The sequence below is a fragment of the Natrix helvetica genome (assembly GCF_964273705.1).
Source record: "Natrix helvetica genome assembly, chromosome: 2".
Classification (NCBI taxonomy): Eukaryota; Metazoa; Chordata; class Lepidosauria; order Squamata; family Natricidae; genus Natrix; species Natrix helvetica.
Genome location: NC_138552.1, coordinates 260,193,887 through 260,220,384, shown reverse-complemented (window position 1 = coordinate 260,220,384; position 26,498 = coordinate 260,193,887). Strand labels below are relative to the sequence as shown.

The 26,498-nt window shown below is 35.2% G+C and overlaps 1 protein-coding gene across 7 annotated transcripts in view; it reads left to right on the top strand.

Annotated features, from left to right (window-relative positions):
- The window catches only part of CCDC88A (coiled-coil domain containing 88A), a 96,736-nt gene that overhangs the window by 53,733 nt on the left and 16,505 nt on the right, over window positions 1–26,498 (top strand). For 2 of the 7 annotated variants that reach the window (XM_081943085.1, XM_081943084.1), the window contains exons 18-31: window positions 175–351; window positions 1,985–2,146; window positions 2,501–2,778; window positions 2,942–3,085; window positions 4,477–4,663; window positions 6,461–6,606; window positions 7,941–8,033; window positions 9,173–9,387; window positions 13,568–13,651; window positions 14,929–15,132; window positions 15,384–15,455; window positions 17,627–17,707; window positions 20,391–20,659; window positions 22,663–23,143. In XM_081943085.1, the coding sequence (XP_081799211.1) occupies window positions 175–351; window positions 1,985–2,146; window positions 2,501–2,778; window positions 2,942–3,085; window positions 4,477–4,663; window positions 6,461–6,606; window positions 7,941–8,033; window positions 9,173–9,387; window positions 13,568–13,651; window positions 14,929–15,132; window positions 15,384–15,455; window positions 17,627–17,707; window positions 20,391–20,659; window positions 22,663–23,143 (2,593 nt within the window). Of the gene's footprint in view, window positions 1–174; window positions 352–1,984; window positions 2,147–2,500; window positions 2,779–2,941; window positions 3,086–4,476; window positions 4,664–6,460; window positions 6,607–7,940; window positions 8,034–9,172; window positions 9,388–13,567; window positions 13,652–14,928; window positions 15,133–15,383; window positions 15,456–17,626; window positions 17,708–20,390; window positions 20,660–22,662; window positions 23,869–26,498 lie in introns of those variants that run through there. The other 5 variants (XM_081943081.1, XM_081943086.1, XM_081943082.1 and 2 more) reach the window with 4 other exon arrangements.

The window sequence follows — 26,498 nt, the reverse complement described above, 5'->3', positions numbered from 1 at the left end:
ATTGGACTAGAATTGGGGAGACCTAGGTTCAAATCTCCATTCAATCAGTTTACCCTGATTTACAACCTAACCTTTAACTGGTTTTTATGAAGTTAAAATATATATACTTTTTGAGGCAAAATAGAGTAGAAATGTAGAATTCTTATATTAAAATTTGAACTAATTTATCTTTAGGTGAAAAAGAATTATGAAGCCCTCAAGCAAAGACAAGAGGAGGAGAAAATGGTACAGAGTTATTCTTCAAAACTTGATGAAGAAAGTCATCCTGTCACTAAATGGGAAAGAGATAATCAGGAAACTACTAGAGAACTTTTGAAGGTTAAAGATAGATTAATTGAAGTTGAAAGAAATGTAAGTATATCATTTGCTTTACTAGAAACTGTTAAACATTTCATGGTTTTTGTGAATCTTACACAGGTGATATGTTTGTACAGACTACATGTTAGAATTTTCTAGAGCTGTGTGGACTTTGTTTAATTTGTTTTTAGTTAGATGCAGGCATGTAGTTTGCATGTCCAAGCATGGTTCCCTCCTGTTCTTCCACTTTCCTTTTGACTACTGCATAAGCAGTATGTGTTCCTCTGAATTTTTTCTTCCAAATTCACCAGTCTTTCCTCTATGTTACAGCCTTTCACATTTCTCAAACATTCTTTAAAAGAGTCCATCAATCATTTTCTTAGGAGAACCCAAGCAAAACACTTCCCCATGGAAGTATGTAGTATTTAATTAATTTAATTAATTTAAATTTAATTAATTTAAAGAAACATAGTACTCTATAAACAAAGTCCATCAAAATATCTCTGATAACTTTCTCCATTAAAAAAATCCCAACTCTTAATTTTGCTTTATGCTGCAAATTATTATTTTTTATTCTTGTAGTTTTCTTCTCCCTCCCCCCTGTTAGTTGCACCACTGGCCATACAAATGTTGACGGGGTGGTTCAATAAAAGTGGTGGTTCAAAGATCTCTTAATAGCCTTTAAATAATTATAGTCAAAGTGCATTAGAAAGTGGGATTTGGTCAAACTCAGTGTCAATTAAAGGCTCCACTGAGGTTTCAAGCTTGATGTTCCTTTCCTAATCTCTCAGCATTACTCATGAGGTTCCTTGCAGAGTTGGTCTCGGTCCTGCAGGCCTCCTAGTGAGAAGTAGCCTTACGGAACATACAGTCCCTTCATCTGTTCTAATCCAGAGAAGCTCTGCTGGCCAGAAAAAAAAGACTGCAGAACTGTTGCCAAGGCTGGAACAGGCTGGTTGCAGTTCCACCTTTGTCAACATTTCTGCACTTTTTTTTTCTTCTAGAATAACAGAGTCGGAAGGGACCTTAGAGGTCTTCTAGTTTAAAACCCTGCTCAAGCAGGAGACCCTACACCATTTCAGGCAAATGGTTGTCCAATCTCTTCTTAAAAACCTCCAGTGTTGGACCACTCACAAACTTCTGGAAGAAAGTCATTTCTCTGATTAATTGTTCTAATTATCAAGAAATTTCTCCTTAGTTCTAAGGTTGGTTCTGTCCTTGATTAGTTTCTATCCATTCAATTGTGTCTGATTTTCAGAGACTCCCCAGACCAGTCCCTGTAGTTTTGTGGCAAAGTTTTTTCAGAAGTGGTTTGCCATTCCCTTCCTTCCTAAGGTTAAGAGAAAGTGAATTGCTCAAGGTCAGCCCAACTGGTTTTGTGTCTAAGTTGGGACTACAACTCATGATTTCCCAGTTTCTACCCTTATTCCTTAATCACTGGCTCTCAATCATATATTGTGTTGTTCAAATATGCCTCTATAGTTATAGATTGAAATGTGGGATTTTAGTGTAAATATTATCTGTTTTTAAGTTACGCTTATATTTTGTGATTTTAACTTACTGTTTTTGAAAGTTCACACATTTTGGAATGTTTGATACAAAATTTTAAAAGTTTAGATTTTTGTTTTGTTTTGTTTTACTGAAAAGGTACATGCATTTAATATGGTTGTTTTTTTCATTCCTAAAGAATGCAACTCTGCAGGCAGAGAAGCAAGCCCTGAAAACACAGCTAAAGCAACTTGAGACACAGAATAATAATTTGCAAGCTCAGATAACAGCACTTCAAAGACAGACTGTTTCCTTACAGGAGCAAAATACAACCTTGCAAACCCAAAATGCAAAACTTCAGGTTCTGTTTTCATCTATAAATATTTTCTCCATTCACAATGTACACAATGTTGTAATTCTTCTAACAGAGTAATTGGGGAAAATGAGCTTGTGGGGTTGAGAACAGAGGAGTCCAATTGCTATATTTGTTGACTTTGGCTTCCCTTCTCCTCTATAAATCATTTCTGTAATGCAAACAAGGTGCAAAATTGTTCTGTTGTCAAAATTCAATCTTCTCAAATTTGGATCCATGCTAGCTGGATCTAGTAAGATTGATAGGTCAAAATAGCTGAAAGAAGATGGCAAAGAAAACATTTTTTCATACATTAAAAGAAGTCCGTTATGCATTAGCTAATTACAAGTTTTTTCATTATAGGTGGAGAATTCAGCAATTAATTCCCAAAGTACATCACTTATGAACCAGAATGCACAGCTACTGATTCAACAATCAACCTTAGAAAATGAAAATGAATCCATAATAAAGGAACGGGAAGACCTGAGATCATTTTATGATTCTCTAATCAAAGATCATGAAAAATTGGAACAACTTCATGAGCGGCAAGCAGTTGAATATGAATCTCTCATTTCTAAGCATGGAAACCTTAAATCTGTACATAAGAATCTTGAAGTAGAACATAAGGATTTAGAAGACAGGTAATTCACATTGTGCTAAATCTAGCTAAATTAGGAAAGCCATAGAATTGTTTACATTGATTTAGGAAATAAAACAGTTTAATAAAAAAGAACATACTTTCTTAATTATTTTTATAATTTTATATGTGAGAATAGTTCTTATAATTTTATATTCACTTGACAGATATAGTCAATTACTTCAGCAAAAAGTACAATTAGAGGAATTGGAAAAAGGCCTCAAGGTGGAGCAAGAAAAGATGCTTCAACAAAACAAGAAACATGAAATGGTAGCAGTGGAATACAAAAAACTTGGTGAAGAAAATGACAGGTGAGAAAGCAATACTAATGAATTACAGATAGTCCTTGACTTATAACTGCATTTGGGACCAGATTTTTAGTTGTAAGTGATTACAATCATAAGCTGAGATGGGCCTAATTTACAACCTTTTATGTGGCAATTGTTAAGGCAATCACTATGGTCATTAAGTGAACTCCGCTGTCATAAGGGCAAGCCCATTATTCTGAATGAACATTTCTTGCCAGAAACTGGCAAAAATGCCAGAAATCAGGGGGGGGGGGGGAGTTGCAAATCACAGTCATATGATCATAGGACATTGTAAACAGTCATAGATGTGAGCCATTTACAAGGTACCTGAAATGTGATCACATGACAGTCACAAATGCTTTACAAGTTACTCCAGGTCCCCTGTAATTCCAAACAACTCTTAAGCAACTGGTTAACCAGTAAGGTAGTCACCTTAGACTCTGTGTTTATATTGTATTATAGAGATTGAAATTGACCTTGATCATAACTGAAATACAGTGAAGTCTTTCAGTTGATGTAATTGCTTCCATTGTTAAAACCACTAGAAACATAACTTTCTCTTGCTTTGAAATCAAGTTTATATGTCAAAAACTGTTTTTAAAATCAGTGAAGAAGATTTTGAGGAATAAAGGGGAATCGGAGAGGAGAAAAAACAGGACATTTCCATTAGTGCAGTATTGGATTTTACTTAGCACAGTGCAAAAGCATTGTTAAAACCTGAGTTATTTCAAGAACATTGCAATCCATCTCTAATATATATTCATAGAAATTAATCTTAGATATGAGGAAAATATTGTATATATAGAAAAAGGTTATAGCATTAGTAATCATGCTTGCTTCCTGTTGTTGAGAGCAATACTACATGTATACCAGTGGTAGGATTCAAAAAGTTTTACTACCGGTTCTGTGGGCATGGCTTGGTGGGCATGGTGTTGCTTGGTGGGCATGACAGGGGATGGATACTGTAAAATCTCCATTCCCTCGCCACTCTACGGGAAGGATACTGCAAAATCCCCATTCCCTCCCCACTCTACGGGAAGGATACTGCAAAATCCCCATTCCCTCCCGATCAGCTGGGACTCAGGAGGCAGAGAATAGATGGGGCAGGGCCAGTCAGAGGTGGTACTTATCAGTTCTCCGAACTATTCAAACTTTCCGCTACCGATTCTCCAGGACTGGTCAGAGCCTGTTGAATACCACCTTTGATGCAAATCTCTTAGGAATGTTTTATGGGGAAAATAGGAGGAAGTAATATTAGGTATACTTGCTGCTTTGAATTATTTATAAAAATAATAAACTTAAGATATATATATATAAACAGCAATGTTTACAGACTCTTTGTGAAAGTAAATTTTATTGTAATATTATTTCATTTTTACCATTATTAATTACAGATTAAATCATACATATATACAACTTTTGAAAGAGAATGAAGTTCTTCAGGTTGATCACAAGAATTTAAAAACTTTACTAAACAGTTCTAAATTAGAGCAAACACGACTGGAGGCTGAATTTTCTAAACTTAAAGAACAATATCAACAACTGGATATTATTCACACAAAATTAAATAATCAGTGTGAGGTAAGAAGTTTATTTTATCCTTATAATACTTTATTATAGTGAAATTAAATATATGGTATATTTATATGGATTTATGAGTAAATTAGAATTACAACATTCATAATTTAACATTTTTAAATATGGTCTCTATGTTTCTTGGCTTTAATTTATTCTGTTTTAGGATTTTATGAGGACATTTATGGGAGGACATAGTTTGAAACTTCATTAGGGACTGAATTTAGACTTTGATTCTGTAGGTAAAAGAATATTTTCGGTGGCTGTTTTTTATTATCTTATCTGATCTTTGCTCTGAAGGCTTGAGAGCAAGTTAGATTAGAATATGTTAGATTGTTAATAGTGTGTGAAGAAGCACTCAGTAAATAATTAAAATTAAGGCTAAAAAAATAAAAGTAAAAGTTTGAATCCACAACTGTTGAAACAAGAACAGAGGAGAAGTGGGGAGTGTTAAACAGGGATTACTGGAAGAGATCATGGGTGGCTGCTTGGTGCAAGCAGCTCATGGTGCTCAGGAAACAATTCTCTTTGAGAGAAAGATAGTTCTACAAAAATATAGGGAGAGGAAGATATATAGGTGAAGGGCTCAGAGATGTAATAGCAATCTCATTCACAGGATAACAGCTCCTTGGCTTTTTCAGAGAACAAGGGTCCTGTGGAAGGAAGACATCAGTCTAAGAAAGAGAGAAGCTCTCTCTTAGAAGAAACACAAAGTCCGAACAGGTTTCCTCTTTCATTGACAATTCTCCTAGGGTCATGTGGTTTCTGGTGGCAGATGATTTGATCATTAGGAATTTAGATGACTGTGTCTGGTGGTGGTAACTACCTGGTATCTGCTGCTGACTGCATAGTGATTTGACTGCCTGTATGAAGGTTGCAGGTATTATGCACTGTCTAGATAGACTGCTAGATTTGCTGGAGAGGAGGCAGTTATTGTGGACACTAATGGCATTCTTATAATATAGATGGGAGGTCCTGGTAACTAAATTCAGATAGCCAAGGTGAAAGCCAGAACCACCAGAGTAGCTTTCTCCCAAAATGCTACCTCTTCCATGCACAGGACCAATTAGACAGGTAGAATTGGAATTCTCAATGTACAGATGAGATGTTGCTTCAGGAGGAGGATTTCCTCTTTATTAGGTATTGGAGAATGTTTTGGGGAAAAGCCAGATCTATATAGGATAGGCTCCATTTGAACAAATGGGGCCAAAATGGCAGAAGAGGTGTTAAATAAATCTCTTAGGGAAGGCGATGAAAAGAATTATGTCTGCCCTAAAGAGGAAATAACATAAATAGGAGAGAATAAAAAGGAGAAAACATCCTTTTCCCAGTTTTCCTTGGTCCTTTATTAAACAGATCTCTGTTGATTACTATATGGATGTAATTAAATACAAATGAAGATCTCATTTGTCAATTTATTCAATTTACAATCTATTCTTTCTAGGACAACAGAATGTGTTAGCATTATTGGATTCTTCTGTTATCCCTAACAATAAGAAATCTTCATGACAAATAATCATTGTTTCATTCTGAATGTAATGATGCCCTGAAATATTCCCAAAAGAAATTTGCCATATACCATTCCCACTGACTGTAATTTTAGATATATTCACTGATAGCCAAAAAAATAAAAAAAGATAACAGAACCAGTAGAGTGTTTTTGGTTAAAAGAAAAGCAACTGAAGATAATGTATTTTCTAAGGCAAGCTTTTGTTATTTCATTAGTTGTCTTAGTTAACTGCACTGTATAAATAAAATTGGCTCAATATTGGCACTAAATGTTGTGTTTGGACATTTTAACAGTTGCTTAGCCAACTAAAGGGGAACTTGGAAGAAGAAAACAGACATCTACTGGACCAAATACAGACTTTAATGCTACAAAACAGAACACTTTTGGAACAGAATATGGAAAGCAAAGATCTCTTCCATGTTGAGCAAAGGCAATATATGTGGGTATCAATACAGGAAAGCCAGCTACAAAATCATAATTGCTGTTGAACTGTCAAATAAAAATAATGAAAATGTTATTGGGACATTTTGTTAAGAACTAATGAAAAATGTCTAACTAACACCCAATCAGATTTTAGTCACGTTTACTATGAAAGCATATTCAGTGTTGAATTAATTTGAATGAGTCTTACTCAGATTCTGTGTAAGCAATTCAAGAAATTGACAGATTTCTTATGACCTGTTTCTTCCCCTGATGTTTGTATTATTATAATGAATAATAAGATTCTTTAAAATACATCTTTTGAATTGAATTGACTAAAGATATAAAAGATATTCCAGTAATAATAAAATACTTCTGGATTAGAGAGAATTTTCATGCCAACCCCTTTCATTATTAGCATGATTTCATCTATCATCCATGACTGCATGTCTTTTTCTGCAAAAGGAATTGTACTCGAAGGTGTCGTCTTAGTCAAACTAAGATACGCCCTTTGATACCGAAGAGAGAAATACACAAACTAAAACTAAAACCACGGGGTAAAAGTAGGAATTATGAGATACACATGTATTTACTTTGAAAAAGAATAATCCCAATTTACAATACTTTTTCAAAGGGAATAGTCAATGTAAAACATGGTAATATCAATTTTTGAACAATATATGTTTTAAAAATTACATTTCAAAAAGTGATTTAATTTTGGGGGCTGAGTTACTGCTTTGTTAAAACACAGACATAAACTCTTATACACACAGTTGTAAAGGGGAATCCATGTTCTATACTGGGGATATTTTCACAAAACATATTATGGATTCATTATTTTTATTTTTAGATTTTTTTAATCATGTCTTTATTATTTTTATAAATAACTCAGTGACAAATCTAACATATATTCTTTTCCTATTTTCCACACCACAACAACCCTGTGAAGTAAGTTGGACTGTGAGAGAATGACTGGCCAAAAGTCACTCTTTCATGTCTAAAATTGGACTAGATTTCACAGGTTTTTTTTATTTCTAGCCTGGTGCTATTTATCTGCCTGTCGGTCTATCACAGTTCTACCCCACCCACCTCAATAAGTGATTTTGGGTGATTTACAGTAAAAACATAAAATACAATATAAAGGCCCCTGACTACAATTCCCTTTTGCAGAAATATATTTCTATAATGCAAAATCTACATGGAAGTAATCGGGATCAACTGTGTAAAAAACAATTTCACGTGTATTTATAAAGTGAGATCTGTAATGAAAAAGTACTAAGATATTTAGATACAAAATTAAAAGAGAAAGCAATTTTGTAGAAATATATCCTTCTGAAATGTATTCTTTTGTAGTGACAAGTTGAATGAATTGAGAAGACAAAAAGAAAAATTAGAAGAAAAGATTATGGATCAGTATAAATTCTATGAACCATCTCCCCCTAGAAGGTAATGTGACCACTAAGTTAATGGACATCATTTTCATTCTGATGAGAATTGTTTAAGTTGTATTCTCAGTGAAAAGTTATATTTATTTTTGAAGGTTAATGAATTCTAAATTTAGCATTCTTCTTCATCAGTCAATCAATTTATTTTGGTTATTTATCATTCAAAAAAGATAAACTCTGAGACAGCAAATAAAAATTGTAATAAAAATAAAGAGTTACAACGATGTGGTTAAAGTACAATGTATGTCAAGTACAATATAAAATTATAAAATGCCTCATTCAGAATCAGAAATAAAATCACATTGATTGAACAATTATTAAAGTAGCTAAAAATATTGGGAGTTACTATCTGTAACCGTAAACTTTGTAATAAAGGCAATATAACAAAACATGGTTTAATACTTCTGTAGCTCCCGCACCATGAAGGCAAAAGCCTTTATTCAAGTGGAATACCTTGAAATTTCTCTTCAAGAATAGTCCTTGGAAGGGGTTAATGTTGTCAAAGTTAGGATTTTTCTGAATTTGGAGACATCATTTGGCTTAAATACATTCCCAACTTCAAAAAAAGGGAAGTTACTGCTCAAGAACATCCAAAATATTGTTAAATAGGTCAGACAGAGTTAATTGGCTTTCCAAAACCATAGCACACTACTTAAGGCAGTGATGGTGAACCTTTTAGGCACCAAGTGCCCAAACTGTGCGTGCGTGGCCAAACTGCAAGGCACATGCAGGCACATATGAGAGCATGCATGCACATGAACAAACATGCTGCAAACGTGCAGCAGAGACCCAAAGACCAGATGGCCAGCGGGAGGCAGGGCATCCCAACAACGGCACCTCTGCCGGAGGTGACATCTTTTTCTTTTGTGAGCTTCTGTTTCATCGTTTGCAGGGAAACAGAAGTTCACAAAAGAAATGCCACTGAGCTGGGGCGACAGTACTCGTGCCCACAGAGAAGGCTCTGCGTGCCATGTGTGCCACAGGTTCTCCATCACGGACTTAGGGCCTATGTTCATGTCCCAATTTCAGACATGATGTCAGAATGTCAGAATTTCATCAGATGAAGAGCATTTCAGTTTCAGTTGACTGGTTTCTGTTTAGATTGTATAAACCTTTAATATTCTTTTTCTTTTTCAAAAGGAGAGGCAACTGGATTACTCTGAAAATGAGGAAATTGATAAAATCAAAGAAAGATGTCAACCGAGAACGCCTCAAATCTCTGACTCTGACACCAACCCGCTCAGAATCTAGTGAAGGATTTCTTCAGTTGCCACATCAAGATAGTCAAGATAGTTCCTCTGTGGGCTCAAATTCACTTGAAGATGGCCAGACAGTGGGAACTAAAAAAAGTAGCAGTGAGTAATTTTTTTAAATTTAAATAGCGAGTACTATCTGCTGTAATGTTTCCAGTTCAAAATGTAGTGGGGGGAGGAAACTAGATTTAAAGTATTTTAATATTCTTATTATGTAGTTGATAGTGGAGAAGCAACCACTACAGCAGAGTATACTCCTAAATGTTTTTCAGGGGTTCGCTATTTAAAATGAAATTAACGAGTTGGCTAATGAAATTTGTACCTCCTTTACCCGAATTCTTTTTTTTAATATTGTTTTTCTCATTCACTCATGACATTTTTATCATGTGATTTTCCTGCAAAATGCTTCCTTGTGAACTTTTATAAGTTAAAGTTGATCCTATTTGTCTGCATGTCCATTACCTACCTGCCATCTGAAGTTAATAAAGTACAGCCCTGCACCCAACATTGCATGGAAGAGACAATGTTTTGGTTCACATATATTATATGCAAAGCTCAGCTGCATATTGATGAGGGATTTCTTTTTATAAAAATTATATATACCTATTATGTGTATATACCTATTACACATATATACCATCTTTCATTCAGGAGCTCATGGCAATGTATATAATGATTCTATCTCTTGTTTTTTCATACTGAGAGGTAGTTGAACTGAGAAAGAGTAACTGGTCCAAAGATTTCCAGGGCCTTGGGTGCACTACAATTTGGCTCCCCCAATTTCTAGTCCAGTATGTTAACCTTTCTACCTTTCAAGTTAAGAATAGTCACAATCTGTGCTTATTATGTAAACTTAGGGAAACAAACAATTGGCATTCATTTTGCTTGTAGATTTTTAATTGTGCTCTGCCATCAAAACAACAATATGCTCAGTAGCAACACTGGCTGATTTTGATTGATCTTAGAAGTTAAGTTATATTGGTAGCAAATGGGATCTGTTTAGCACACAAACCCCAAAGGAAGAAAATTCAGACTTACCAATGTTAAGACCTTTAAATAGTAAACTCAGTGGGATGTATAAAATTGGAGAATGAGACACATTGCTTAAGTATTGTTTATTTTCACAACCCAGTCTATGACCATTACACTTTGATGGCCATTGTTCACAATTCTCAAGCTATTTGAATTGTACCAAAACAGTTCAATTATTGCATTGTTGGAATGTATGAGTTTTTAATAACTCTTTGTTGATTTAATTCACAAAAGCAGTTTTTTCATTAATAAAGTAAGAAAAATACTATATATATATATATATATATATATATATATATATATATATATATATATATATATATATGACTAATAGCTTGAAGTTTTTACCTACTGCCAAAAGTTGTAAATGTAGTGCCTCTACCTTTTAATTTTTATATTTCTATACAAACATTTTAAGTAATGTTTTGTTTTTAAATGAACAGAAAATGTTCTTAGGTTTTATAGTTTTATATTAATGACAATTTGGGATCATTTTAGGTATTTCAGATAACAAATACCGAAGCTTCTCTTCACTCTATGTGCATCTCAGCAAAACTGAAATAATACTTGACCTTATAATAGGTTCATAATAGTTAGCTTGTGATTTATTGTTACATTCTGACCTGCATTTTTATGTACTGCTTGATTGAGTGTACTCTCTTATGAGGTACAGTATATTTATAATACAGATTTGAGTGACTTTTTTCACTTTTTACCTCTCCTTGATATAATTTGTAGAATGGATGAGATAGGCTCCTTATCAGCTTCACCATTACAGATTATCAGTTTTTACTGCTGTATAGCAGCTGAATTGTGAGTTCCAGTTCCTAGAATCAATACAAATTCCATCTTGTCTGCCCTGAATCACACTTTGTTTTCTCCCATTCCGTTTCATATACCTTGGAGAACTGCAATCCAAACTTGCAATCCAAACAAGTTGGCTGAATGTTATCAGCATGTTTATGGCATCTAGTTCCAAACTATAGATCTTTCTTCTCAGTGCTTCATATTAAATAAGATGGTGAGAAGATAGAACTTTGTGGTACCATAAAGGATAATTTCAAAAGGGTCAAGCAAAATCTCATAGTATCACTTTCTGATAGGATCTAGGAAAACAGGAATGGAACCACTACTAAATTGTATGTCCAATTTTAGCTCTCCCTTACATATTTCAACAAGATGCTGTACTTAATGCTATCAAAAGCTGACAAGATATACAGAACTATAAACAAGGTAGCTTTTCCCACCTATTTCCCAAAACTGAATTCACCAGAATAATCAAGATGGTCTGCTTGTCATATCCAAGTATAAATCCAGACTGAAAAAGGATCAAAATAATAATTCAAAGGGCAGCAACATCACTTTCTTCATCAAATTGGCTAAACCATTGACTGATACTGACATGCATGTGTCTTACATGATGTGTACGCCTACAAACACATATTCAGAATTGAAGTGTTAGAATGGAGTTCTAGATGAAAATAATAACTAGAAGTATTCAGTCCTTGTTTTCTTTAGATGAGAGAGAGACAGTTAGAGTTGGAATTGGTAAACGGGAAAGATTCGTAGTTAACTCCTGGCAATTTTTTCTACTCTTTACTCAAGCAAAATTCTGAAAAATGCAGTACATATGAAAATAGAAAAAGCACGTCATAACTAAAGATTAAATTTTCTAAGATTGTGGTTATCATATATAATTTCTTAGAAGATAATGTTATTGAACATCAGTTTGGTTTTTGTCATTTTTCTGAGATTAATAATTTACATATATGCTTTGTGTTTGGACTGGAATAAACCCATACTGAAAAAAAATATTTTCTAGTTACCAAGTCCTCTTGCATAGGATTTCAAGTCTGGAATAAGAGATCCATGTAAAATCCTTCTGTAACACTGAATTTAAAATTGTTTTTGAATGTACACTCTGCTTGATTCTAACATCACTTCGCTGTCATATTTTTCTTGGGATTTTTGTTGTTGTTATGGTATCAGTTTTCTGAATGATAGCATACCCTGCCCCAATATGCAAATGTTATTATTTAAGATGACAGCCTATTGGATTGTTTACAATTTTTTATACTTCCTTTCTTGATAGTATACGGTGGTCATGCTTAGCTTGTTTTAACTGTGACTAATAGAAAAAGGTTGACATATTAAAGGCTGTTTTGCAGATGAACATAGTAATCTTGGCTCATTTGGCCAATTCCTGATTCCCCCCCCCCCCCCACTTTTATTGGTCCTTGTCTTGTGTCCATGTGCAATGGATACTTGATAGAACACAAAGAAAATTGGGACTAAGTCAGGAAATTATATAGTATATATTCACATTTGTTCATTATTATCAGATGCAGTTGTTGAGTTTATACAACATGCTATGTCAAAGTTTGTTAACCATGATTTATAGGGGGGGAAATCACCTTAAGCTATTTTTTTTACTGGTGAACCATCCAAGGTCACTGAGAATCAGTAGCATATTTATTTAATAATAAGTAAGCAAATTAATAAATAAATAATAAGGAAATAAACTACAATAGCTTGATTCATATATCATGCTAAGCCGTAATGAAATCATGTTACACTTAACATAATGAATGAAGCCAACAGCAAATAGTTTCAAACAATTTACTGTCCAAGAATAAAATATCTTTTATTCTCTGACCCTGATCCATGCATTAATTAAGGCAAAAACAGAGCAGATTATGGCTTAATGCAATGTGTGAACCTTGACATTATATTAAAAAGTGAACCTTGCAACTGGTATACACAACAATTTGCTGAAATAAAACAGGCTCAAACGAACAATTAAATTATTTTAAAAAAACTACAGCCACAATTTAGTAGCAAGTAAGAGCAAGCTCAAAGATCTTTAATAAACCAAATTAGCATTTAAAAACATTTTTCAATCTCAAAAAACCTATGTGGTGATTTTTAACTTTCTTTCCATCTCAAAGTTAGTGTTCTGTTTGGGTTTTGTTAGATTGGTTTTTGAGACATTTAATAATCCTGAACAATGGAAATTCTTTTTGTTCCTCACACAGGTTTTCCAGGGTTTCTGGATATTTTAGAAGTTTCACTACAGAGGTTTCATATTTCATTGTCATTCAGCAACATAAAATTAATAGCTGATAGTAAATTGCACCGAGTGGAAACTCAAACATTCATTTCTGTCCTTAGTTTCAACATTTAACATCTGTTCTTCTCCCCTTATCTTTCATTTACCGTTTCTGTTTTTCCTTATGCTATGACATAAAAGTGGTTGCACTGAAAAGACTGCCCTTTTTGAGGAACAGACCGAAGGAAAAAGACAAAATGAAGGCCTTCTACCGTCGCTCCATGTGTAAGACTTTATGAAAGTTCAGCTTCTTTTTAAATGGCTACACTGGCATCTATTACTAACTTTCCTAACCCTTTCCTGGACTGCACTGTTTTTTTCTATTCTGCAAGTCCTGCTTTATACAAGGAGCTGAAGCAATGTTTCTAAGCACTGACACCAAATATACATAATTATTGGGCTCTATAAATAACACAAATTGAAGATGCATTTATATGCTCACGTTATGGAAATTATAGGTAGTCCCCATTAGCTATGATAATTGAGACTGGAATTTCCATCATTAAGTAATATGGTCATAAAGCACAATGTCACATGACCATGCCACTTAGTGATGCAGTTCCTGTACTTCTGATTATCTTTGTTAATCAAGCCCAGTGTCCAGGTTAAGTGAATGTCACATGACGGCCATTTGCAACTTCCTGCCAGCTTTCCCTTGCTTGTTGGAACCTGGCAATGAGGGATAGCAAATGACAATCACATGACCTCAATTGCTAGATGCCCAGAAGTTAGTGTGATGGCTGGAACTTTGAGGACTGATCATAAGTACCATTTATTCAGCACCATTGAAACTTTGAAAGTTCACTGAATGAGTGGTTAAGCAAGGAACACCTCTATGTGCATTTGAGCATATGTGCATTAAATGTATATGGATAACTAGGTACCAGGCACACATTTGCAAAGTGAATGTCCTTTTTAAAATTTGTTGTCTTATAAACTCAGATACCATTTTCTTTGTTTTTTTTAAACTAAAACCTGTCTAAACATAAATAGTAGCTTGTTTATCTTTTACTAATTTCTAAAAGGGGGGAACAGGATGGCAAGTTTTTGCCAGTGTATTATTTTATTTTTAAGTTAAGGATTCAATATGTAGATAGCTATTATAGAGCACATTTGATTTAGAACCTTCTCTCTGGTGTTATGCACAATTATCTATCCCTATACAATAAAGGGCCCCTTATCATTGCCAGCACTGACTTTATATAAGCACTTGTGCTCATCTTACCCTGTTCATTACATTTATCATTACAACATCAGAGCTCCTAATGTATATTTATGTAGCATTCCAGCACAAGCATGGCAGCTAAAAACATTTACAATCATCTGCACAAGAAAGCCTTGCTTTTTAACATTTTTCATTCATTCAGCCAAATGCATGTTGTAACATATATGAACATGGAATGTAGCTTTCAGTATGATGATTAGAGATAAATGTGAAGCATTTTACAATGCAAAAAAATCATTGAATCATGCTGATTCATTTGCTTTCATTTGCATCCCAGCAATGAATGACCTGATGCAGTCCATGGTCTTAGCAGGAGGACAATGGATAGGTAGTTCTGAGCATCTGGAAGGTCCTGATGATATATCCACGGGTAAAAGGAGAAAAGAATTGGGATCTATGGCCTTCTCTACTACATCCATCAACTTTGCAACTGTCAACTCTGCTGCAGGCTTGAGATCCAAGCAGTTGCTTAATAATAAAGGTATAGGTAGAAACTTTTTGGTGTGGTGTGGCTGTGTTAGCAACACTAGTGGTATTGGAATCTATTCATGCTTAATATTTCATATGATTTTTCAGCAAATATTTATAATACAAATTTAGGTAGTGGGGAAAAGGTTTATATTTCTGATATATTATTTGTGAGAACATGGATTTATTGCAGCAAAAACTTCTTCATAGTATTTTCTAGATGATAAACTAATATTAAGTTTTTGATTTTTGTTTTCTACCTAGATACAACATCTTTTGAAGATGTAAGTCCACAAGGAATTAGTGACGATTCTAGTACAGGTTCAAGAATTCAAGGTAAGATTTGTATTTTAAATGAGTGCTGGTTATGAGAACATTAATGAAGTTTAACCAAAAACAGTTTTGCAAATGAGCATTTGTCATTTTTGGCTGTTTTTCTCTCTTCTTTCAACTTTGCATCTCATGTCATCTTTTTTTCCATTTAATCTAATAGAATTCTTCCCCATTTCCCTAATGCAGTTGTTTAAGTAAAACCTTGTTGAGTGCAAGGTTCATTTTTTTCAGTTCTCCTTCAGTTCTAAATGTCAGCATTCAGTATTGAGAATTAGTTAGGCAATCTGTTTCTCAAAATATATTCACTTATACATTAATTTATTTTCTTAATCAAATTTCAATTTAGATATAACCAAAGAGTACTGAAATAGAAGCTACAACTATAAAATTTAATTGATCATTGAAAATTGATTTAACTCAAAACAATGCATTATTCTGAACTATATTAATACTGTCTCTATATTTATATTGTTTAAGAGTACATGATGTTAAATGTAGGAGTGTTTTTCTTCTATTGGTGGCATTTCTGCATAGGTCATATCCATGAGGAATCTATTGTAAATGCCTGAAACAAAATTAATTTTCTGCATGTTTTACATGCTATTTTTACCATTTTTTTCAATTCTAAACACACATTCTATTTTTTTGTTTTTACTGCTCTTTTTATATATATTTTACTGCTCTAAAGCAGGGGTCCCCAACCCCCAGATTTCAGCACAGTACTGGCCCGTGGCCCGTTTGGAACTGGACAATGGAAGTGGTGCATGTATGCATGCAGCTCCATTTGTGTGAGTGATGGGCTTGTGTGCCGCTGCTCATGCAATGGAGCTGTATATATGTGCTCACCCACTGCTCACGCAAAATTATCCCCTCTCCCCTCACCTGCCGGTTTGGAAAATCGGAAAGGTTGGGGACCATTTCTGTAGGGCATTTTTAAAAAGTTGCCTATAAACATATTTTTCTATTTTAGGGATATTCATATTTCTACAGTAAATGGTAAATTAGTGCACTATTTTAGTGTTTGTGCAATTTTGGAGATTTTAATATCAACACATATCTGCCACCAATTTGATAAAAATTGGAGGAGGCTTTTGCAAGGAGATGATTAATCAAGATCGTGTTGTATTCCCAGACAATGGATATAAATACTTACATTTTTGACATACGAACTTTGTGCATTGCTTTTTTATATGAATTTCCGAAGTGCAACCTCATATACAAACTTCTTATCAAGTATTGTAAATACTAAAGTGATTACATCTGTGTTAAAATTAACAACACTGTCTCACAGTGCTAATGTTGGCTTGTGTCTCCCAGAATCATCTTCTGTAACAAGTTTTGTTTATTTTGCACCCACTGATTTCTGTCCTTAAGCATTTGGTTCTCTGGATTGTTAGATATAGATTCTCATATCTTGCTTGTACATCTCCAACATTTCTCTCATCACTGCTGTTTATTTTCTATGTGAGACCACTAGGTGAGGTTATCTATTGCCACAGGATTAGATGCCGTCAATATGTTGATGCTACTCAATTATATATCTCAATCCTGGCCCCTCCTAGGGATTCTGTTGAAGTTATGTTTTGGTATTGGTGGATGGAGGAGTCCAAATGAGGGAAAATAGGCTTCGATATAACCTTATAAGACGAAGTGACTATGGAGTGCAAAATGCCCTAAGTCCAGGGATTTTCCATTTTTAAAAAAATTCTAAATGAAGTTGCATTTACCTGGTACATGATTTCGAGGTCCTTCTAGACATGTGATTCAGAGAGCCTTTGCACATATCCATTTTGTGTGTTAGTTCCACCCACTCCTGGATTGGGAGGCATTGCTTTACAGTCACTTATACATTAGCCACCTTATGTTTGAATTGCTCCAGTGCAATCTACATGAAGTTGTCCTTGGTAACTACTTGGAAACATTACTCATCCAGAATGCAGTAACCTGGATAAGTTGCAGGTATATGTTGATACCTCTGCTCTTTGAGAAAGCAGTTGTTACCAGTATTCTTGGATGCAATTCACACTACTAGTTCTAACTTACATAGCCTTTTAGTAACAGGGCCAAACTATTTGTGAGATAATTTATTCATTTCTGTGAATGAAATATCTCATGTAAAGTATATTCTGATTTGATAGATGTTTTATGCTATCTACTGATTCTTTTACATTTAGCTTCCAGACCAGCCAGCCTTGATAGTGGCAGAACATCGACTAGCAATAGCAATAATAATGCATCACTCCATGATGTCAAAGGTATGCTTCTAGAGAAATGAACCTGTGCTTCATTCTTTATATTACAGAGAAAAATGGGTGATATTCAAAGATGAGGGAATTTTTACTGTGATGATTTTGACCATTTGGTTATATTTAAACTAAAGTTTTAAAATAGATGACTTTGCTAGAAATATGTGGCAAACAAATATAATAAATACTTGCATTTCTGAAGTCTCTATTTACTGCTCTACTCTCCTTTATATAAGTAGAATTCAAATACATCATGATATACTGAACATATCACTAACGGGGAAAGTTTTTTAAATACTCTTGATACTCCCCCCTCCCCCTAAAGGTCAGGGGTAAAAAATAAAATGTGCAGTCCAGAAATTACAGGTATAGCTACAGTGAGGGCATTTGATGTCCCAGTTATCATTAGTAATATAGTATAATTATTCACAATAATGCTGAAAATATTGAACTTCTATGTGTATTGCTATTAATAGTGATCAAACAAAGAAAATAATTCATAGGAGTGAAGCAAAGGACAATGCAGACTTAAAGTGGGTAGAGATGACTAAGAAGGAAAGGAAAGGTATCTCATTAGGAGAATAAAGGTTTAGAAAAGGAATGTCTATGCAGATTCTCAAATCATCCAGGTCATGGTTGTCCCAAAGATGCTTTTCCAAAAGGCAATTGAACTTCCTTGGTTTTTTTCTTTGAAAATGTTTCACTTCTCATCAGTGGTGGGTTCCTGCTGGATCGCACCGGATCGTGCGCGCTCCCTTTCAGCGCTCCACCTGGCTCGCGCGCTCCCTTTCAGCGCTCCACCTGGCTCGCGCGCTCCCTTTCAGCGCTCCACCTGGCTCGCGCGCTCCCTTTCAGCGCTACACCTGGCTCGCGCGCTCCCTTTCAGCGCTACACCTGGCTCGCGCGCTCCCTTCCGGCGCTAAAACCGGAAGTACAGTCTTGCCCTGGCGAAGCAACGATGCCTGCCTGCGCTCCACCAGCTCGGCTGGGAACGGAGATGTTTCCTCAGCGGAGCGGAGACTTTTCAGGCGCTCTGCTCCGCTGAGGAAACATCTCCGTTCCCAGCCGAGCTGGTGGAGCGCAGGCAGGCGTCGTTGCTTCGCCAGGGGCGAGGCAAGACTGTACTTCCGGTTTTAGCGCCGGAAGGGAGCGCGCGAGCCAGGTGTAGCGCTGAAAGGGAGCGCGCGAGCCAGGTGGAGCGCTGAAAGGGAGCGCGCGAGCCAGGTGGAGCGCTGAAAGGGAGCGCGCGCGATCCGGTGCGATCCGGCAGGAACCCACCACTGCTTCTCATCCAAGAAACTTTTTTAGTTCTAATTGTCAGAACTGAAGAAGCTTCTTGGATGAGAAGCAAAATGTTTTCAAGGAAAAAAACCAAGAAAATCCAGTTGCCTTTTGGAAAAGCATCTTGGGTTCAGAAAAGGAGAGCATAAAAATATTTAGATATTTCTATAGTGGAATTTATGCAAATAAGAAAGATAACAGGACAAAAAAAAAAGGAAAAATGAGAATTCATAGGAGTGAAGCAAAGAAAAATGTAGATATAAGGGGATAGAGAAAATTAAAAAAGAAAGGAAAGATATCACATAAGGAGAAAAAAATTAGGAGAGTATAAAGATGTTTAGACATATCTAGAGTGAAATCAATACAAATAAGGGTAACAAAAAGGCAAAGGAAATAAGTCTCCTATTCAAAGCTCCAGAAGCACACTACTAGGCTATCTATTTAGCTTGTTTTTTGTAAAAAAAATACCTGTGTTTAAAGCAGATCAATTACAAACATCACTGCCTCAATGAATTCTTTTCATTAGCTTTACTGGATTTTGCATCTTTTTGAGCATTTGTGTTTTTCCAATATAAATTATTCCCTCCATAAATACTATATCAGTTAAGTATGCTTGCGTTCTAAAATTATATATTGCTTTTTTTAAATGTTATTCAAAATATTTCAGAGAATAGTTTCAACTGCTTTGGACTGAAGAAACGCCAAAATGAGAAATTGGCATTTCTTCAGTTATTTTGTGCACAGTGTGATGTTTCTTCTTCAAATCATATTCACAGGAATTGAGACTTTATATAAAGAGCAATATATTTTTACATCATAAATCTTTTCAGCAAAATATTTCTTGATTAACTTGAAACTATTTTTCCATGCTTCCTTTTTTTAAAAACTTTTATAACACATAAAAGATAGCATATGGTAATATTTATTACTATGATTCTGTGATCTGGGTTGCTGAAAAGGTTTGTGTGTTGGATGTGTGTGTGTGTTTGTATATAGAAAATTGGAAAGTGATACTTTTAAAAGAGAGTTGAAGTTGAAACTTTTAAAATTTAACATTAGATGTCATAATGAAGAGCGATAATGGGTAAAATTAAGAAAATACATTGTACAAATTTCAATAGGTGTTTAAGCATGTTACTGTACAGCAGTGTTTCTCAAACTTGGTGACTTTAAGTCCTGTGGACTTCAACTCCCAGAATCCCCCAGCCAGCTGTGCTGGCTGGGGGATTCTGGGAGTTGAAGTCCACAGGACTTAAAGTCACCAAGTTTGAGAAACACTGCTGTACAGCAATTGATGTTTCAGTCCTTTTAAAACATCTAGCAATATATTGTACTTTGTTTCAAATGTACTTGTCAAAATGTTTGTCATTTATTTTACCTAAGAAAAATATCAGTGCTGTTTACTCTAAAGCAGGTGCAAGTAACAACCAAAGCAGGCCTCAAAGCCACAGTAGTGGAGAATTTAGCCTACTTCATGAGCATGAAGCATGGTCCAGCAGTAGCAGCAGCCCCATACAATATTTGAAAAGTCACACTAAGTCTAGTCTCCTGCTTCATCATACAATGTCAGAAAAAATAGATAAACAAGGAATATGGAGAATTAAAACTGAATCCCCTGGAAGTGAAATGGTTACTCTGCAGCAATTTCTGGAAGAAAGCAATAAAGTTACTTCAGCTGAGGTATGTTAAAAAGTACTTAATTTTAAGAGACATAACTTAAGCCCACGTAACATAATATGAGTTCAAGGAAATCATTACAATGTGATTTGAAATCCAGGTAAAGAAAAACAACTAATTTTAAATTTGAGAGACAGCATTCATCATTTATTAAGAATTTGAAGATAACTGAGTAGGAAAGTAATAGCTGAGATATTTAGTTCAAAAAATAGATTCTATTAATGGTCATAGCTATAAAAAGAAGATAATGCCATTATGCATGGTAAACCTGAATAAGCCTACACAAAATTAACCTCAGATTTTCTACAACAGAATAGTTATTCCCCAGCCCTAAATAATTTTTTCAGCAACTTTGTTACATTATAGCCTAAGTAAAATAGATTTGCCATAATCATTCATTGAGGCATGTTCTGCTTTTTAGAAATGAGTTGTTAAAGTAGAAGGTATCATAGGATTTTAAACTTCCTTCCAAACTCCTCCCATGTCCTAGAATTTGTCTGAAACTCTTTCACTTCTTCTTCAGCAAGTTCCCTTTGTCCATTCAACCCCTCAGGTTCAATCCCTCCATTCAACCCCTCAGCTTCAGGCTTCAATTATGGAGACAAATGTTCCTGATAGATCTTCCCTTAAATCTTATTCTCCAAGCCACCTTGCTGCTCAAAGAGAATGGCCAGATTAGCACCCTGCACCATTTCCATCACAAAATTATGAGATTGAAATTGGATTGAAACCCATTACTTTTGGGAAATGTCCCAGTTACTATAATTTCTGTAGCTTCTCTTCAGATTTCAGGTTTTTTCTATAACTTCTCACTACTAGTATTCAATTTCTTTGGACCTTATGGCATCTACCTCATCAAATATGATCAGCTGGCATATAGACTTAAAGTAGCTTAATGCTCCTTCAAGGCATATCTTGCATCCAAACACCAACCTTGCATGGCATTTTACTCAGTGATTCATCACCAGTCTAGTGTCTTCCAACCACAGAATATTATTCATTAGTTCATTCATTTCTCTCTCTCTTTATTAAGGAGAAGTAGTCTCTTGCTTGTTTTTCCTTTTACAATATAAGTTAACTGCATTAACATAATTCTAAGATATATTTTTAAAAATAGAGAAAATACTATATATCTATCTATCTGTGTAAATAAAGTCATGTACTATACATTTGAACATTTATCTCATATAAGTAGTACACCGGACTTTAATCTATTATTGAGGTAAATCATAAAATCCAACTAAGTTTGATAAAATTGTCATTCCTACTTCTGAAATCTCATTACTTTGTGTGTTTTTTTCCAATAAGGCAATTGAAGAGGCTTTACTTATTCATAATTCAGTTTTTATATTCTATAAAGATTTCCAGTGTTGCACAATTATTATTTTGGCTGCTATAATTAAATAGATAATCAATTCTTTATTTTTAAGCTTGTGGATTGATCCTGCAAAAAAGTACAGTAACATACTTTACAATTACTTAAATCTGGTTAGACATCTATTATGAATATATAATGTTAATTTTGCCATTGCTACATATTCTCCAATTTTGTCTCCTAGTTTGACATAATTTACTAGGATCCTTTTTTTCATTGTTGTCTCAATTTTGTTCTTGCAGCTGTCAGTATATATCTCAGTAAACTGTGATATTTTCATTTTGGAGAATAAATAAACTGGCAATTTAGAATTAATGTTTTATGCTATGTTTTCAGGTTTCTTAAAGTAAAAGCTCAATAATTTTTTCAGCTCAATACAACAACAATACTTTGTAATTCAGCATCAGAGAAAACATTTTTTATAATATGCCATAGTTCTTCTGGAATTAGGTTTGCAGGTACAGGTAGCTAATTGGGACCTAGGCAATGTGGTTGTTAGGTGAAATGCAGGGTTTCCAAAAGGGGAGAGATGGGGACTAGGCAGATGGGTTCAGTCTGGATCTGTATTAATTTGATGGAGATACTATGTGTTTTTTATATTCATTCTCTTTTTCTATCTATTTTTTTGCAGCTAAAGTCTTCAAGCAAAGATAATCTTTTAGATGAAGTAATGAATTTTTTTTTGGAAAATGCTGAATTAACAGGAAGAGAAAAACTAAGCAAACAGACATCAGGGAGTAGTGGTATTGTCAGATCGCAGAGTGTGAGAAACACAACAGAATTATTTGATGGAAAGTTAGGTAAGCAAGAACCTCTTGCAAGGCTCAATTTAAACAGAACAGAAGATTCTAAAGATTTGAACTTTTCAGAGACTTATGCTGCAGGGACTAAGGGAAAGGTCAGGTCTGTTAAAGAAAATGTTCAGTCACAGCGACAATCAAAAGACTGCAATCCCTATGCTACTTTACCTCGTGCAAGCAGTGTGATTTCAACAGCAGAAGGAACTACTCGGAGGACCAGTATCCATGATTTTTTATCTAAGGACACTAGGCAGCCAATATTTGTTGATCCAACTCCAACTACAGCTGAACAAAGTATTATATCATCTTCGAGTGAGTACAATCCTCAACAACAATCTTCTATTTTTTATTATGCTCCTGATAATGCAGTTACTTTTCCCGAAAATGACTTAGCTAATATTACTACACCCAATCAGTTGAATGTACCTGAAAGGCTTAGCAATTGCAGAACAAAGACCAAATTTATTACTAAAACATTTTCTCTCAGTAATGTAAATAATGATAAAGTAGGTATATCATCTTCAGGCCATTTTTCCATGCCATTTTTGACACTTAATACTGAACTAGTCTGTGATGTTAGTGGATTACCTCAAACATCCATCACCAGAACAGCTAAATCACTTCATTCATTTGTGAAATTGCCACAGAAAGATCACAAACAACCTTATGAAAATCAGAAATCTGATAATGAAAAAGTAGATGTCACACAGAATAGCAATAAACTTAAAAGCCTTGTGCATACAGATCCTAATGATACTGAATCCCCTTTATTAGCTGATGAAGATACCCAAACTATTTGGTATGAATATGGTTGTGTATGATAAGCTATACCAGTGATGGCGAACCTATGGCACGCTTGCCATAGGTGGCATGCGGAGCCATTTGTCAGGGCACGCAAGGCGCTGCCCTGTCAGCTGGCCAGTGCACATGCGCGCACTGGCCAGCTGAGTTCACCCTTTTTTAAAGCCAGTTTTTGCCCTCCCCAGGCTCCAGAGGCTTTATAGGAGCCTGGGGAGGGTGAAAAGAGTCCCCCCCCTGCCCCCCAGAGGCCCTCCAGAGGCTTCATGACTTTCCCTGATGCCTTCGGAGTGCTCAGAACAATCCTCCGAGCAAACCGGAAGTCACCTCCTGTTTGCTCGGAGGATCATTTTGAGCGCTCCGAAGGCTTCAGGGACCGTCCGGAGGCTTCCCTGATGCCTCCAGAGGGCATCCGGGGGGGTGGGGGAGGCTGTTTTCGCCCTCCCCAGGCTCCTATAAAGCCTCTGGAGCCTGGGGAGGGCGAAAAAGCATGCAAAAATGGGGGGTGGCGCCTGTAGTGTGCGCATGTGCACTGGGGGTCGCGCATTGCATTATGGGTGCGGCATGCCCGCACACAACCCCTCTGTGCTCCGCCCACTTATGGCACGCGAGCCAAAAAAGGTTCGCCATCGCTGAGCTATACAGTTAAATAACTTTCTCCGACAAAGTAGGAGTGGACTTGAAACTTAGAGCCTGCCTTATTAATTAGATAGGAAAAAACCTAAGATTTTTATTTCCTTGAGTAGGGATGAATAACTCACCTTTTTTTTCCCTTAGCATGTGAATTCTTAGCATGAGAAGGAATGTAACATTAAAGTCATGCTAAAGGTTGCATGAAGTATTAACTGCAATGTGTGATTGCTGCATGCCTCACCAAAAATCTTAATGCAAGCTAACTGATTTTTTATCTTGTATTTGTTAAAAATATGTTATGGACACTCCTAGATGCATGCTAGCCAGGTGCATGGTGCCATGCCAGAAACAACATTTTAAAAGATAATTACAGTATAGCAATTAAGATTTACAGCAATTACTAATTTTTGGACAGTTTCTCTTCTCTTCAGATGCTGCAGTTTTATGTGGATTAGATTTTAGGCCCAAATCAGCTACATTAAATTTTGACTGGTTTAAAATAAGTAGAATTGTTTGGTTGTCCAGAATTTGCTTTATCGCTTTATAATTTACAGATCAGTTGTATGTGTGTACACCCAGAAATAAATTCCACAAAATATTTGTTTGGATCCCCCCCCCCTCCAAAAAAAATTAAATGTGCTTTATGTTTCATTGTATTCATGTCACCTGACCTGAATTGAGCCCTTCCTGTTCTTTCCCACTCAGGGTAGTAAAAAATGTGGAAGGAAGTCTGCATTGAAGCTTTTAATTTATAATGTATCATACAGAAATGTCATAGTCAGAATAATTCAGTGTAACTGTCATTTTCATACTCAGTATAAAATATAAGGCATAAAGCCTAAATGATGTGTTTGGTTTAGTTTAACAATATATAACAGGAAAGGCTGCACTGAAAGGACAAACCTGCTGCATTTCTTTGTTTTTTTCTGTTCTTTTCCATTCCATGCTTGAAGCACTTATGTACTCCTGTGTTGTGTTGTCTGTAGGCCTACATTAGAATTTTTATTATATAGCACAAATTTTGACATGTTAAAATAAAAAATAAAATGGAAAAGCACTATCTTTTTTCTTCTTATTGAATACAATAGCTAATTAGAAAATGTTGTCAAAATCTTTTAAATTGGCCTCAGCAGATTGTTTTAGTTATGCTCAAATTCTTAATTCATTTGTTTTTCACTGTATAATTAAATCATATATTGTATTTCAAGCTACATCCAATAAGCTATACATTTTTAATATGGTATAAAATAAGGATTTCAGGAAATTTTGTGTATGGCTACTATTGTCTCTACATCTGGAAAAAAATTCTACTTCTGCTTAAAACTATGAACTGACACATATGAGGTGGATAGCCTAATGGCCTTCCTTACTGTAAGGCAGCCTGTGTTATGCTATTTAAGAATCACAGCCTTTAAAAAGTCTTTGCAGAATTACTTGAAACCTATAGGATTAAAGAATGTAAACATTTCTGTACGACCTTAATAATTGTACAGCTTACCTATTTTGCACATGTCATTATAATTGGCTCACATTTCTTTTTTTCTTTTGGCCCCTTTAAGTCAGTATTTGATTTTTGGTGACAGCCTGGATTAATCCTTGCAGTTTCTTTGGCAAGAATTTTTGGAAGTGGTTTGCTATTGCCTCTTTTCTAGGGCTAAGAAAGATTGACTGTTCTAAAATGATCCAGCTGGCTTTTTCTAAGGCAAGATTCACAGTCTTTCAGCTTCTAGCCTGATGCCTTATCCACTACAACAAATTAAATCTCTATTGCCTTATTTTAGAAGGATCTACTTTTTTTGTGCATCATTAGAGAACCAAAGTTTCAGATATATTGTTCCAAGTTGCATGGGGCCCTGGACAGCTAGCAATGCGGCTCCACAAGATCATAAACTTTTAACATGATTAACAATTCCTCTTCACTCGGTGCAGCCCAGGCAAGCCAAAAGATTGGACCACCATAATTAACAAGCTGACATAGCCTCCATATGATAACAAAGTTAAATGCAACTTCTTTCTGAAAATTGGAATGCATAGTTAATTATTTATGTATAGTTATTTACAGATTCAAAAGAAGAAAACAGTGGATATGTTACTGTGAAAGTCCGAAATCTGGTGAATGTCGACATTCACCGGTGAATGTCGACATTCACATAGTCGCTTGGTGTATGTCTGAAATATTTGCTAAATACCCTTATCCTCTCGACACCTCGGCTCCTCGCTTCCTTTTAAGCGTCTT